At 40.8% G+C, this 16,865-nt stretch overlaps 1 protein-coding gene across 1 annotated transcript; it reads right to left on the bottom strand.

Moving 5' to 3' along the window:
* Positions 1–2,452: 2,452 nt before the first annotated feature.
* Positions 2,453–16,635, bottom strand: rec8b (REC8 meiotic recombination protein b). The gene is made up of 18 exons (XM_071528382.1): positions 16,580–16,635; positions 16,313–16,381; positions 15,624–15,766; positions 13,804–13,879; positions 13,149–13,266; positions 11,355–11,430; positions 10,627–10,694; positions 9,456–9,537; positions 8,696–8,780; positions 8,177–8,375; positions 7,136–7,270; positions 6,154–6,229; positions 5,505–5,704; positions 4,798–4,825; positions 4,463–4,538; positions 4,251–4,367; positions 3,088–3,194; positions 2,453–2,544 (listed from the first exon to the last, which is right to left on the bottom strand). The coding sequence occupies exons 1-18, from the start codon at positions 16,633–16,635 to the stop codon at positions 2,453–2,455; spliced, it is 1,803 nt and encodes a 600-aa protein (XP_071384483.1).
* Positions 16,636–16,865: the final 230 nt, after the last annotated feature.

The raw sequence follows: 16,865 nt of genomic DNA, 5'->3' as shown, positions 1-16,865 counted from the left end.
TGTCTCCCTCTCCCATTTGTCTGACAGTTTAGGTGAGGTTGGGGTTGATGTATGGGCCGTTGGTGGCGCAGTGCCACATTTTCATCTTTTGAGAAATGTGCTCCCTCAGCCTGTGATCGCCCGGTGTTCACGGCTGCGGGACACGCGTCGTGCCGTGCCGTGCCGCCGGTGCATGTGTGTGTGTTTGTGTTTGTGTTTCCCCATTAAACAAGCATTCTGGACACAGCATGTCACATTCCCTGAGCGGACACAATAAATCCTCTCACATGGATACCAGGCTTGCGTCACCGCCACGGAGACGGATACAGATGATGTTTCCGTTTCGGAATATAAAGAGCTGGATGTTGGTTGTTTATCTGAACCGCAGGTTATGGGAGAATGTGTTGGTTTTTCTGCAAGTAAACACCTAAACAGAGTCAGATTCAGATATCACATACTTGGCAGGTATCAGGTCTCCTCATAGAACACAACAGACAGGACACGTTTGGTTTATTATTTGGTTTACAAGGACATACATTTGTATCAAAGCCATTTCACCTAATTCTATGTCATTTTCAGTGCCAAAGCCTCCTTACCCAGCCTGTGACCCTGCTTAGCACCAAGGCATTCCCAGCAGTGTGTTGTGTTCCTGTAAACACACTGAGGTCACTCTCACATTCCGTCCTACCACACATAATGCAGTGCCAGCGGTGTAGTGATAGTGAGTGTGCGCCCACAGCAGATGTCTTGTGAGAATACATTAGCAGCACTCGACAATTTTGGCACAGACCGGTTAAGGTTTTTATGTGTCATGATGGCCCCAATATACTTTGTCTTGAACGTGAGAATTGTTTTCCTGTGTGGACAGTATTTAAAAAGTTGTACAGTTGAGTACAAGAGTCTCAAAAAGCCAAATAATGTCTGAGGCACCAAACTGCTTCTCATTTCTGACATTATAAAGATCTGTGGCTGCCATATTAACAGATATCTGTGACTGACTACAGCGTCAACCTTCAACTCCGGCCCTGTTCATCACAGATAGGTGCTACAGGTCTTACTCTTGTGCACACACACACACACACACACACACACACAGGCAGCTATCCCCAATGCATTCAACAAGCAAACACTTTAATTGTATGGAGGTATTGAGGCATGAGGTCAGACAGGGGTTTTCTGCCAGCAAGGCACAATGATGTCCTGTGTGTGTTTCTGTCTGTATGTGTGTTTGTGTGAGTGTGTGTGTGAGAGAGGGAGTGTGGGAGGGGGGTGGACTGAGGTCTGTCTTTCTAAACCTGATCTACTTTCAGGTCATGTTTCAGTATTTTCTCTAACTTTTTTGCACACTAGTCTCAAGTCTCTCTTAGATTCATGAGATGTGGATTTTTTCCTGATGCTTTTCATGCAGCAGCCTTCATAGGAGCCAATGTTTTTCTCTGCTACCATCTACTGAACTTTAACTTTAACCCTAATACACACAAATATACTGTACATAATATATATCTAAAGTAGTGCCATCTCTGGACCCAAACTGAGTAATTTTTGGTGTTGAATAATTTACAGTGTAACTTCACATAGCATACAAAGAGACAAACAAACAAACTTCCAGCTTCATGTTGAAAAAGTGTCATTGTTTCATGATTTGACATGAAGACCAATAAAGGTAAAGATGATGAACTTATGATTTTGACTACAGTAGATGGAGTGAGTGTCTTGTTTCAGGATATGGGCTAAAATATCTAAAATAGTGTTAGAAATTGATTTATAGCTATTCAGTCAGTGAATATCAAAGAACACTAAGCTGCATTAACTTTTACAAAGTCCTACAAATAACAATAACTATCAAAATACAATCAAAAGATTCCTCACCCCTACTATGATTCTAGTTTAGAAAAATAAATCAAGATCATGTGCTATACTATTGAGCAAATCACATTTTATTAAAAATCCTTTTGTCCAAATATTTCAACATACGAACCCATACAAAAGATACAAAATGTATAAAACCCTGCTCCCTCCATAAAACACATCAGTAACAGTATGTGAAATAATGCAACAGTAAACCAATTTGGAATTCATAAACCATTTTGGAATAAATATTTAAAAATACATGAATATGAATAAATTAGAACCAGGTTAAAAATCTTTAAAATATTCTTTACAACACTGAATAAAAGCAAAGAAGGATAGTTCAATAATTCACCCTTCTGAGTAATTAAACAATTCATAAAAAAACATTTAACCCATGTTGTCATCTTTTTAGAATTAAATGTGTTATAAAAAATGGGAGATTTGATTATCTGATGTGTTGATAAAATGTCACAGGATCAAATTCATTATCTTCGTAGATTATAGATGAACATTTTGGAGTAAAAAGCTATCAGTGTCCAACAAAGAGTGTAATGAACTGTAATGACCTTAGTGTTTGACTCATTGTAGGTGTGTGTGTGTGTGTGTGTGTGTGTGTGTGTCCTCAGGCGGTCATGCTGAGTGGTCCAGGGTTTATAGTGATGGTACTGTAGGGTTTAGTCTGTTGTACAGTCAGCTGTCTGGCAGACACCAGCTCTGTGGGGGGGGGGGGGGCAATCAGAGATTAACACAGTTGTACCAAGTTTCACCATGCAAGTCAATGAAGAAATTTGACTAAAACCCCTACTAAGGAGTGTACCCTCTGTGATTTCATGAATGGAAAGAGGATAATTTATTATTTTTCTTTGAAACCCAATTTCAGACTCTCCAGACTGTAAACTACTATAAACCGCAAACTAATCTGACCAAATTCAATGTGGGAAATGGGTGAAAATGCAGAAAATCAAATGAGGAGAATACTTCTTTCAAGGCACTGTGCCAGTGATTGTCTTGTAATTTTGGTTGTAGTGCTTAACTCTGGAAATCTGCCATTTCTTTGTTCTTTATTTTGAAAATTAAAACTATTTTAAAATAAATAAAAATTAAAAGTACTGGCATAGCTGTGTTAAGGAAGACATTTTGGGGTATATAATAAAGTTTTGCTCATTTACATATTTCTTTTAGCAGCACTCAGTTTCAGTCTCAAAGTTTTTTTTGTTTTTTTTTACTGCAGATAACAGTTGATTCTGATTCCCTCACCCAGCAGTTTGTAGAGTGTGTGAGCTGCAGTGGTGCGGTCGGCCTCCGGGGGCAGCAGAGAGTCAAAGGTGACTTTTGCAGCCCTCTGGAGGTTGGAGGAGATCAAACTGGAGAAGAAGACAGGGAGAGAGCAGTGGATGGTACAGTTCAACCAATATGAGCTTTTGAAGGCTGATACTGATATATTTGGATATTCAATAGCTTTAGATTTTATGCCATGAAATTCCAAAATGTTATACAGTATTTTCCGTTTTCCCCCAAACTTTTATTGTTGTGGTGGGGCAGAAAAGCCTTTGAAACAGCATTTAAACACTAAAACTCTGCACTGATGCCCAGGATGATATTACTACTACTACTACTACCATTTCTACTACTATTACTATTACCAAAACATATTCATGCATATTTGTGTGGGGTCCGATCAAAATGTCACATTAGAATCAATGCAAGTTAGGGGCTTCCCATAGACAGCCAGTGTAGTATTGATGAATTATACACTAAATATTTAATTAAATAAACTGCATCATATCAGAGGTGGACAACACTGATGGCTAATATTCAATATTTAGTGAAAGGCCATGATTGGCTCGATGTATCTGTCTAATCCTTGTAGAAGAAATGCTAATGCTGATGAAGACACAGGGGAATGTGTCTCTTGTTCAGTTTCATCCCTGATCTCTATTTTGAGTTTCAAAGCAGACATCAAACATCGTAGCATGTAGGTCAACCTGTGATGCTTGAAGCAACAAGTGTATTCCCAACCTTACACAGCATTGTGGGAATAATGTCCGCTCTAAACTGTGTAGCCTAAATGGTGGAGCAACAAGACAGTTGTGTCATGCCTGTATGTACATATTTTACATCAGCCTAGCTTTTACTATTCAGTATCACAATACGCCACTCCCAAATCCCTTTTAAAGTGTGTGTATGCAGTGTGTCCGTAACCAGCAGTTTTCTCACGTCAAGTGTGCTTTTAATACATCACAAAGTTTACATGGAAAGGTGTGTAAGCATTGTTTTTGTACAAATGCTTTGTTGATACACAAGGTCCTTGACGTTGTGTGGTATTGTAGGGTAAAACTGTGATATTATGCTAACCCCAATGTGTGTGTGTGTTTGTTAGCTTGCTGATGTTCCTGTGTGTATATTTTTGTGTGTCATACCTCATCAGGCTGAGAGCTGTGATGTCCCCACTCTCTGCTTCAGTCTGAACCTCAGGCATCTCAATGTTTTCCTCCACTATGGGCTCCATTGGCACCTGGGCCTCCTCCTGGGGAGACCTACACACACACACAGGGATATATATACACACACACACAAACAACGATCTATCTCTTTATCCATCTATCTGTCTGTCTATCTGTTCGAGACTCACCATCTGCTAACGGGAGTGATCAGGTCGCTATGGGATTTGTCCTCTTTGGACATATCCAGGGTAACATCTGAGACAGCTGTTTACAAACACACAAAAACGCACACACACACACACACACACACACACACATGATAAAGTACTAGTAGGATTTATCAAGTCAATAATGGCTTTGTCGTATTTCAAATGGCCAGTGAACGCAAAACCTGAGCGGTAATGCTAAAATTCTCCGGCTAAAAACACAGCTACCAAAAAGCTGTACTGAAATACTACTAATAATACAACACTACTGCTAAGAGTATCACTAAAACACTGAAAAGGAGAGGGAAAAATCCTACATGAGGCCTCTGTGGGATGCAGTCCTGACTCAACCAAATCCCTGGGGATCTGAGAGAGAGAGAGAGAGAGAGAGAGAGAGGGAGAGAGAGAGAGAGAGAGAGAGAGAGAGAGAGAGAGACATACATTGAGGGAAGGAACAGTTCCATGTTATTGAAATGAGATTTATAAACCAATTTGTCTCCCCACCGAGTCTTAATCTTAGTAACAGGAGTAGAGAGTATCTAACATGACTCACACAGATAGGTTGGCAGACTGCTATTACGGGCTAGCTCGTTAATGCAGAGCCTTGATTATACAGTCATGTATTCACAAATGCCCTCTCAGATTTTAGCATTGCATTAAAGTGGAGCTTGAGTGGAATATTTCATGATTCTGACATTTCGCTGCCGTAAATCTGCCACCAGGCCTTCTTCAAGTCTACCAAAACAACTCCTCTGATGGAAATCATGCCCTTCTGTGTGGTAATTTACCCCTGAGGTGCTACTGTTTGACCTCACCTCACTATACAGTTCTAGGTGAAAAGCTGTGAAAAAAAAAAATAAGAGGTGTCAAATCGCTAAATTGAAGTAGCAATTGTTACCATATTTCCATAAACCATCAAGTATACAATTCAGTGACCCAATTAAGACAAGGCTAAAGAATAAATCGCAAGACAAGCACACTCCCTCTCTCTCTTACACACACACACACACACACACACACACACACACACACACACCTCTTTCATGCTGGAGTGCCTCCTCTTCCTCTCTGCCCTCAGTATTTCTCTGTCCTGCTCCGACTCCCCCCTCTCTTCCTCCTCTTCATCATCTTCTTCCTCCCCTCTATCCTTTTCCCCATGTCGAGGCAGGACGGTGAGCTGGGCACACTGTTTCCATAGCGACTGGAGGTCAGGGTGGAGGAGCGCTGCCGAGGAGTCAAAGGGCACAACGGCTGTCAAACCGACGGGTTTTGGTCAATATTTCTCTGTTCCTTAGCAGAGCCGATGTGGAAAGTCAAGTGAAACTGACAGACTGTTGTAAAGTGTAGTACTGGATACAGAGTTTATAAATGTTAGCTCTAATGGCGTTTCATCTCAGTTACATACAGAGGCCCTGTAAGTTTTGCTAATGATAAAGCTAAAATATAAGCAGCTAAATCCCTAAAATGTAAACTGATATTCCTAGGTGTTGGTTTAGTTAGCTATAACTTGGAATTGCTTTTCACAGAAAGTTTGTTTTTTCATGGAATTTCATTACTCATTACACAGGTTTTCTCTGACCGTAGGAACCCTGTAATTATGTTCAATACATGCTCAAAGCCTTTACTCAAGGCATTTAAAAAGCTTGGGGTGAAGTGTAGGAGCGGGTACTGACAGCCAGAGGGGGCGCTGAAGAGCTGAGCAGGAGTGGTGTGCTTGGTCATGGAGGGCAAGTCCAGCAGCATGTCCGACTGAGAGGAAGAACAAAGAATTAGTCTGATGGGACATTTTCAAACAAGATTTCTGATTTATTTTAGAGTATACAGTGCAAAGAGAGAGAAGGAGAGAGAGAGAGGGAGGGAGGGAGAGAGAGAGAGAGAGAGAGAGAGGGGGGATTAAAGCCAACAGTGATGTGCTTCAGAGGAAATGAAAGAAATAGTAAGGATGAGAATAAGAATAAGAAGAATAAGAAAGAGAGAAGGAAGGAAGGAAGGACAGAAGGAAATGAAATAAATAAGTGAGCACTATTCCAGTGGGCTTAGAGTGGGGAAGGAGAGTTAGGGTTTAATTAACCGACGCCCTGCTGAATGGAGACTTTGATGGTAAAGCTTTGATTACAGAATGGCAATGAGTGAAAAATCAATCGGTCAGTCTCTGTGAACCCTCTTTAATCCTCTTGAGTTGAATGACTGAGTGTGTGTGTGCGTGCATATATACACGTATATACCTCTGTGGGTATGGTGTGCATGTGTGTGTGTGTGTGCGTGCATATGTGTGTCCAAGTCATAATGCTTTTCTATCTATGTGTGTAAGTTCCCGTGTGACTCTGTGTGTGTGTGTGAGAGAAAGAGGACGAGTGTGTATGTGCATGTGTATGTGTGTGTGTGTCTGTATGTGTGTGTGTAATTGCAGATCTATCCCCCAATAAAGGGCTAAATAACTAGAAAAACCAATCCACTCTCTGCAGTAATAGGTAGCAGCAGGGACAACACTTTCTGTACCTTCATATGCCCTTACTTCATGTTAAACCTCTGGAATGGTTTAATCTCATACAAATTCTATTTTAATTTAGTGCATTTAAATTAAACATTTAAAATGCGTGGATGAGTGAGACCGCGTGTGTGTGTGTGTGTGTGTGTGTGTGTGTGTTTCTGTACCAGGCTCAGTGTCTCGGCCAGCGGGTTTCCAGTCTGCTCTTTCATGGCCTTGTCAGATATCTGGACCTCTGGGTCTGCAAAGACCAGCTGACGCCTGCGGCCTCCACCGTGCCTCTTGTTAGGACGAACAGCCACCTAGTGGCAGGGTGAGGGAGACAGGACTTCAATGTTACATTTTAACACTACTGAGTCTAGACAAGGACATCACTCTCATGCTCACGGGAATACACCTGCTGGAACTTATGAGTCTATGAATTGACACACACACACAAACCAGAGTGTTTCCAGTATGCAACGAGAAGTTCACGAGTCACTTTGTGGAATGTAAACTAAAGTTACAGACAGTTCTCACAGCAGGAAACACTTTGTGACCGTCATTATAGTGTTTCCCAAACAATGTTAGAATTTGGGCAGCAGGTAAATCAGCAGCAGCCTCGCCCAAGTACATTTTTACTTTAGATTCATATTGAGCTCTGTGATGCACAAGGCTGGCGTTCATACTTGGTGTTTCCCGTCGATGTAATTTTCAAAAATGATTTTTTTTTTATTAAAAAGATTTAATACACTGAACTGGATAGAGAGGCAAAGACTGAAACAGCTTAGACCATATGCTGAGGAGCTAACCCATTATTAAATAGCTGATTGTTGACTGGGCTCGCTAAATGAAATGTCAATAACAATACCCCCACCAGCTGCCGAACTGTGGGAAGCATTGCACTTGTTGAAAAATAATCTGTTTGTTCTCCAATGTGATCAGAAATAATGTTTTCTCTGTTACCTTCGTGTTTCACACACAAGGAAATGTGGGAAATGACTTTTTAACAATTTAATGGTGAGCACAGCAGAATACCATGCATGCCTCCAGTAATGACAGGCCAAAGCATGTGTAGAAATATGTGCGTGCTTACTGCTTACTGACTTTTGTTGTATGTACTATTGAACAGACCAGCTGGGCCACCTAAAAGAACTGGATTATATTTTCAAATTCTCAAAAAAATAATATGTTTCTAAGGGAAACGCATGTACGCCCGCATATCATACCTCTCCATAGGGACTCTCTGTTGCTCTCTCTGACTCTCTCTCTTTTCCGGACGACCCACAGGGTGGAGTGGGCATGGCAACTGGCGGGGGGGTCGTCTCCATGGCAACAGTTGCCAGGGGAACCTCCACAGGCTGACCCGTCTCCTCGTCCAGCAGCCACACACTGTCCCTGTCTGGTCCCAGCGCCGCCTCTTTCAGCCTGGTAACACACAATTATACACAAATTATTGTTACCTTCACCAAACCTATTTATCTGCTGCACGACACAAAGTTTGCTGTCACAGCTGGGTGCAAGGTTCCTGTGTTTGGCTGCAAGGGCGTCAACTACATTTCTGGGGACACAGGGGAGCAATGAGTGATGGCAACATATTATTATCTGGTCAATGTGACAAATTATTAGACATAGGCCACCTCTCATGATGTTATCCATGTTGATGTTTGCATATTTTCCTGTCTTCGCTGTCCACACGCTGTAAAATGTAAAGAACAAATGCTTACAGGCACAAACACAACACTCACTGGTCAATAGACATCATGGCTCCCTCTAACTCCCTGGTCCTCTCTCTCTCCTCTGCCTGCCTCTCTCTCTCCCGCTCCTCCACATCTGTTACACACACACACATACACACACATAATGCATGGACACACACGCAAAGTGTAAAAACGTACACACAACGCATGGACACACACACAGAAGTTCAGACAAACATATCATTTTCCACCAGAATGATCTGGAGTGTAAAAAAGCTTGCTAACAGTGAGAAGATTTGAAGCTGATTTTTATTGGCAAAGCAAATCTATTAAGAAATCCTTTTTTCAATTATTGATTTACTGCGGTTTTAATGAAGAGAGGGAATTTAAAGTGAAATGACCTCTGCCCCACTCAACACACACTATTGACATTTTCCTGATGCTGTCTTTTTGCTAAGGAGAGGAGGCAGTCCAGGCTCCCTTGATATGAAATGGGGTCCCCAGAAAATAAACGTTTCAGGTGACCCCTGGCTGAAAAGGCACGCAGAGAGTCAGAATTGCTTTTATTAGCCAATTATAACAGTGGCACAAGGAATTTGGCCCGGTTGATCGGTGCTGACACGTTACAAGACAGTTACACAATACAAGACTGACAAACTAGTCAAAACAGGACTTCACATTTAGTGCAGACAAGACCCACTGCATGAGATTAGACTAAACACAAACACGCTAAAAATACACATTCAAAGCTTAACATACAGAAATGACTGAAGTTACATGTTTACAAGACAGAAACGCACACACACACCTCCATGGAACTGGTCCTGTTGGTCCATCAGCAAGTCAATCTCTCTGGCCGTGGCTTCAGGAAGTTCGGCTCCTTCAAAACACTGATACAGAATAGAAGAGAATGACAATCAGAGAGAGAGAAAGAGAGAGTGAGGGGGGCAAAATAATAGCAAAACGAGAGGGGGGATATGATACAGGGAAACAGAGAGGCGAGGGAGTTTAGTCTATTTACTTTGCACGGTGATAAAACATAGAAGTGAAGGGATAAAAAAACTGCAATAAAATACAATGACAACAAAGACGAGAGGAGAAAAAAATAACAAATTTGTGCAGGCGAGGCGAAAATACACACAAAGGGGCTTATAAAAAATATCTCCCCTCATAACAAAGGGACAGACGAGAGGAGACAGAGGACAGAAGAAATAGAGTTACTTGATGCTCGTGTCTCTATAAACAATACGCTGTGAGTGCAGGCTGATGTAGTTAAGTCAGATCTTATCAAGCCGAAATGGATTTCATCAGCTGATGATGCTTCTGGAGGAGCATTATCAGCGTCTGAGTGGCAGGGAGGGGAGGGTAACAGTGTGTAGAAGAGCAGCTAGACTTAGACCTGGTAAACACATGGATTTCATGAGTAAGAGAAAATCCCTCTCCCTTCCTTTTTACTACAGCACCAAGGCACTGTGGTCATTAAGAGGTAAATTCAGGTCAATCTGTCAGGTATTACACACTTCACTCCCCTATTCTCCTTGCGCCATCAAACTTCATTGTGTTGTTCTTTATTGAGCAGTATCTAATTAATTTTTAAAATTAAAAGTTATATTATTGTGAAAATCAAACTTTAACTATGAATCTTCACGCCGTAGCTGCAAATTTCCATGCAACTCCCACAAACCCCTGCTTGTATTCAGAAAGAACAATACATCATTGACACAAATGCACGGTTTTGTACAGAATCTGTACTTGTTTTAATGCTTATTATTCTTCACCAGATAGCATGCAGCGGAGAGTGACAGGAAAGACTGACAGGAGAGGGGGTGACTTCCAACAAAAACCATGAGCTCGACCTGAATTCACAATGTTACGGACACACTGGTATGCACCCGAGCTCACTGATCCACCAGGATGCCCTACTGTGCCCAAAAATGATTAAAAAAGATTTCCCCTCCCTGGACTCTAACAGAGTTTACCTCAGCAGTGGTGATGACAAGCTGCTCCTTTTCTTTCAGGGTGATGGCAGCCGGAGGGGACCTGAAACCTAGTTTCACACAGCAGCAGGACTTAGGAGCCACGCAGATTTGTAGCACTAGAATGATGTGAGACTGGCTAGACACGGGCATGAGTTTCACCAGTGTTTCACGGCACTTGAATGATGTGTTCTGATAGCTTGGAAGAAAAAAACAAGCTGGGACAATGACAAAAACATGGAAAATGTCCAAACACATAAGAATCAGATACTGAGTTACAATGGGATCAGTTGCATGATGACTTGTGCTGTGAAACCTGGGGTGGGCCTAAAATGATGCACTTTCATTTCAATATGTACATATAAATTGTGATTAATTTGCTTATGATAGAGCATTTTTTTTTTTTTTTGTAACAGAGTGGAAATAACAATCTTCTCATGCTAAATTTGAATTTTGAAGAAAATCCACTTTGGGAATTCAAGGAATAGAAAGTGAATTGACCCATTAGACAGATCACCTTGCAGTAGTTTGACTGATCAGATTACATGACCAGGACCAGGCAAACTATAACTACAACTACTACTGCTAATGATAATCAGCATAATATTTATCCTTCATGTTCAAAGCAACTTGGGCCCCAAACAATCCCTCTGAAATCCTCACAAAGTTATAAACAAAGCTGTAAAGTGTTGCATCAGACAGTCTTCCAGATGTTAAAGTATCAGCCTCACCCTCCCTGTCGGGCGTGGTGTGGGGACTGGGCACCAGGGAGTGCTGTGAAGCCGCTTCTTCCATCACCAACACTGGCTAGGAATAAACATTAGTAAATATAGGCTGTATGGTACAAGCACAACTGACAGTTTGCAGGAGCGTCCTACTGTGTGATACAGAAAACAAGTTTATTTAAACCTCTTGGTTGATTCAGGAGAATGAATTAATCAGCACCAATACTGCCTTTTCACAGCCAGAAGCAAACTAATCATGAGTTTGAGGTTGTTAGGAAAAAATGATTCAGAACAAATCTGTTTTATTTGTTAGAGAAATCTAATTTACTTCTTTTGATTCTATGTGTAGAAAAGGCAGAAGATCAAATTGCTCTTATTTGATTCCTGGCAATGTGACATGTGGGTCTCAGTATTGAATTGTAATATTTGGGAAACTCTTTGACACTACCCTATTATAGCCTGATATAAAACTGAAGAAGTACAAATGCTGAAGTACAAAACTAAATCTAAATATATAACATTCCCTCATTTGCATTCTGAAATACCCTATGTAGCCCAGTTCAGGGACCCTCTTAAATCTCATGATTGTGCACATTAGTATATTTTCATATTGTTGTACTAATGCTCATTATAGACATATGGGAGGCCAAGGGCTTTGGGAATATGAAATTTTGAAACAAATGAGTTTGCACTTTATTCATTTACTCTGTTCACTATTTAAATCATGTACAGTGTTGCCACTTGAAAAGATTACAAAGAAGGCAAAGTTCAGTCCTTGTCTGCCAGATTTACTGCACCCAGGGTAAATAGGAGTTGTTATGTGATTTGTATCTGAGAAGACCATGGGATTGTATGGGGGGATACTGTACATATGCTATGTTTAACTGGGAGTGACCTATACTTGTGCAAGGCTCTGAAGCACTGAATCACTTGTGGTAGTTGATGGTTTATCAGGAATGTGACTGTGAACACAAAAAGCAGGAAAAAGGCAGGGTGTAATGTAATCTCCCATTAGAGATGGGTGTGGGTTATGTGTCAGTAAAACTGATATCCTGCAGAAAAAACCCTGGAAAAATAACAATTATCACAGAAATCATAATATATAGATATGATTTTATCAGATGAAGCCATGTTATATAGTACATTTAAATAGGTCTGGTATGTACTTATGTTAGATCTATACTTCCTTCTGTAGTGATTAGTGGCTAGAAACACAGAGTCACTAGTACCTGAGGGTTTGTGCTAGATGTGTTGATTCCTTACTCAAATATCATTTTTGTTTTTTTATTCATTTACTCCTATTTAGACGGGGTGAAAGAATAATGGAGTCCAGGAACAGGCTTACATAAGTGGGAATGTCTGGTTCTTCATCAATATACTGCTATTTTATCTGGAAATTGGAGTTTCATAGAGGCATTTAGACAGGTCATAGGTATATTTAGTATGAAACCTGGGTCAGAGTGTATTTGGTATATGTATAGTTTACATGAGTTACCTCAAAGAGGCTAAACTCTTAAAAAAATGTGTCATTTTCAACACATCAGTGTGCTGAGTTTGGGTTGACGTGTGCTAATTTTCAACAACATATACATTTGTTGAAAGAATGAATGAATGAAACAATGCTTCCTTCTTAAGAGAGGGGGGCTTGGGTGTACTGTATCAGCTGTATTTTATACCGGAAGAGATAGGAGTTTACCTATGATGTCTCCTAGTGACAGGTATAAGGTTGTATTTGGTGTGTGGTTTGCCTGCAGTATTTTATAGCAAAGCATATAAAGTTGTATTTGTGTGTAATTATACCTGGTGTATTTTATAGGGGCTGGGCAGCTGGTGCGGTTCCATGAGACCAAAGAAGGGGTCCTGAGCTCTCTCAGCCTCCTCCATCATAAACAGGCTGTCAGGCATATCCAAGGTCAGCCTGCCAGGTAGGGAGTGAGGGAGGGATACCAATGTAGGGGGACAGACATCAACATACATACATGCACACATACTCTGTATTCAGTGATGTACTGTTGGCTACTGAGCAGCTTCACTGGAGCAGGTGGGGGTTAAGTGCCTTGCTTTAAGGAACATTGATAATAGATTATGGGGGAGTAGAAAGCGTTTCTCATTTATTTATTCTACCCAGATTTTTCAGCTGGTCAAGGGACATGAGGCAGCAAAGATCAATTACACTGATTTCAGTGAAAAACTAAAAGTACATCTTCCACACCTCCTGCATCCTGACTAATCACCTACATTTTAGCATGTTCTGCTCTGCATACTTTTCTGATGTGTGCTGTTGATTTGATTTATGAGATAATAAAAAATTATAGAAATTAGATTAATAGTAAGTAAATCTTAAATATATATATTTATACATCGTAAATATACAGGTCAATGTAGTGGGGTAGACTATGTAAAAGTGTGTGTGTGTATATACTGTATGTGTGTGTGTGTGAGTGTGTGGGAAGACCTGTCAGGCTCAGCCATGTCAATGCGTGTGCATCTCTTAGAGCGCAGCAAGCGTTCAATGGTCTGTTGAACCTCCTCTGGAAAACAGAAAAGGACAGGTAGGAATTACAAGGCCAAGGTGTCTCTCACTCACACACACACACACACACACACACACACACACACACACACACACACACACACACTTCATAATAAGTGCATTATTTCCTCTGGAACAGAAGCAGAAAGGCAGAGACGTCACCCATGGGTCAAGGTATAAAATATACGACATGACAATGAATGTAATGAATGTGACCGTACTACCAATCCTCCTCTATACAGGAGGCTGGTTGAAGGGGAATGAGGCGCACGGCATCCGCTTAGTTAAATGGCCACCACAGCAAGGGTCTCATTTATAATTTATTAAAGGTTTTTGTGCACAAATGTTGGGCTTAAGAAATCCAAATCCAAGCCAAAGTTTTGACTGATGAAAAATCTATCCTGTTGGCAAATTCTGCAGGCTGCAATCATTTCCTGAGATTTTGCATCAAAAGCTACAACTAATTTATAGCATTATCCAAACTATAAATGCCATATAAAGAATATTCATTATTTGTTTATTGTCACATTCTTCTAAATGATCATATGATGGAAACTGTAATATAATTTTAGGATAAATGAGAGGATAACCAATGCTGTAATTGTCTTCAACATGCATGAACAAATTACACTCTCTCTACTGTATGTGACAGCTTTGGGATGTTCTATTCTATTCTATTCTATTCTATTCTATTGATGGATAAAATGTCATTGCTGAATCCTGTGGTGGTTGGTGGTGGGTTTGTTGTCCCCCTGCTTGTCATTCTGCATTGTGTTTGATTGTCCGACCCTGACAACAGTGTAAATGTGACCCTGCAGGCTGCAATATCAATGAAAGTGTGATTTATGACCAGATGAACAAAAGAGTATTGAGCTGGGTTTGGTGATAAGTGCTTGAATCAGCTGTACATTGGCTTCTAAATCAGATTCTGCAGTGTGATTTGAACATAATACATGATGTGGATGTGTGACGATAGCCCGGGTTGACGCAACAGGCCCAAAAAGCACTGCAGCAGCTAGGGCTTACTTATTATTCATGGCACTCGCTTTTACCACAAAACAGCATTTCTGAGATTATTTTTTACATCTTGTAGCTGACAGAGATGATTTGCCAGTTAGGCTTTAATGTCAGATAAACAAAAAACATTTTTCACTTTTCATTTCAGCCTAACGTGGAAAGCCCAATTCACACTAGAAAATAGTTTTTGTTATGCTGCAAACCTTGCTGCTTACTCTGATGCATTGTATTTCTCTAACTCCTCCATGTGTAAACAACAGGGAAATCACACCCTTGTATTAAGCCAGCATTTAAAGCCAGCTAATTCACTACCACTCCCTTGTTTCTAGATGTGATTATAGGTACGTGCCGTAAATTTAAATTGCTACCACAGCAATTAAACAGATTTGGGTTTTGTCAGTGCACAGAGAAGCAAACTCCCTCTCCTCAGTCTATCTATCTCTTTCTCTCATCCCCCCCTCTGTATCTTTTCCTCTTTCTTTTATCTCACCTAGCAAGACACCTAGCTACAGTGTGTGTAGACTATGTACCTTGGAGGACAGGTAAAGAGACAAGTGCCATCCCATCTACCTCTTTTTCTATAAACTAGCAGGTAACATCTCTCTGTCCACTGTCTCACGTGCTTTCTCTACCTCAGAAGACACACAATGACGAGTTAACTCTCCTTTTATTCTCTATTTCTCATCCTCCCACTCTCTCCTGTCCCCTTTTGTCTTTTCTCTCACCTAGTAGAAAGCCACATTGCCTGTGGTAGACTATGACCACTCCATACTGCAGCTGAGAGGACAGGTAGAGAGAGAATCGAGGCCTTGGCAGGTTGGGCTGCGGTGGAGGAACCTGAGCTGTCACATAGTCCACGATGTCCTGACTACAAAAGTATAACAAAAAGGTAGAATACAATACGCCATTTTACCTTGTATGAAACATTAAATAAGTCACGCTATATCCCAAATGACACAAAATGTTCATATTCATAGAGGGATGGAAAGCAAGTATTTTAGGCAGTGGCTCAAAGAGAACATTTCCCTGCCATTTTCATACCAGCCACTTTACTTTGCATTCAAATTCTAGCTGTTGAGAATAATTGTACACTAAACTAGACTGCAGATTTCTTGTGAGCAGACTGCTAAAATTGCATCCCAGCACATATTTGGATCCTCGCTGTGAACTCAGGCTCTATGAACCTTGGTGAAATTATGATTACAAAATGAAATGAACAAACAGTAGTAACAAGTGGTGCAGTGAAACAAACAAGTGTAATGTGTACTTTTATTATAAGCCTAAAGTTGCCCACAAACATTAAATACATCTTATATCTGGCCTACTTCAATTAAATTTACCAGGCTTTCTAATGTGATCATGCTAGCTACACAGCTTAGCTAACATTAATCATTTTGGCTGTGGATTTTCTTACCATGTTCGCCTCACATTGACCCTGAGAAGCTCTCTGCGAGTGACCCTGATACCTTTGGTGGCTGCCAACCTGGATAAGAAAACACATTTCTAAAATGCTCTAAAATAAGCTCTTTTCACCAGCTAACGTTAGCTGACGAGCTAATCTGTCATGGAAAGACTGCTTGGTGTTGCAGTAAGGTTAGCTGGCTAGTTGTCTAATTTAGCTAAGTTACAACTCTCTGGACAAGCTAACGTTAACTAGCCAGCCACTTTGCTTTGAACTCACCAAATCGTGGAAAAACATCCAGAATGGCGGTGGAGGACATTTGGGTAGTAAAACATTTTTTTTTTCACAGTTTCTGGATGCAATAGTCGTTTTGAGGGAAAGATGCTAACATTAAGGAATTTCTCGGTTGGTGAAATAATACTAATTTTCTCTTCCCCGTAGATGAGACTGAAATCGCGCCACTGAATTCCCGCCGTCAAATCTATGGACCAATCAGGTGCGAGATTCATTATAGTAACCGTTATAGCTATGCTGCGTTCATGTCCGATCGGAAACTCGCAAAACC

The sequence above is a fragment of the Centroberyx affinis genome, unplaced genomic scaffold (assembly GCF_046629955.1).
Source record: "Centroberyx affinis isolate AG114_WGS23_722 - 3 ecotype Tasmania unplaced genomic scaffold, CSIRO-AGI_Caff_v1 ptg001667l_1, whole genome shotgun sequence".
Lineage (NCBI taxonomy): Eukaryota > Metazoa > Chordata > Actinopteri > Beryciformes > Berycidae > Centroberyx > Centroberyx affinis.
Note: the sequence above shows the minus strand (reverse complement) of the source record. Positions and strands in the feature narration are given on the sequence as shown.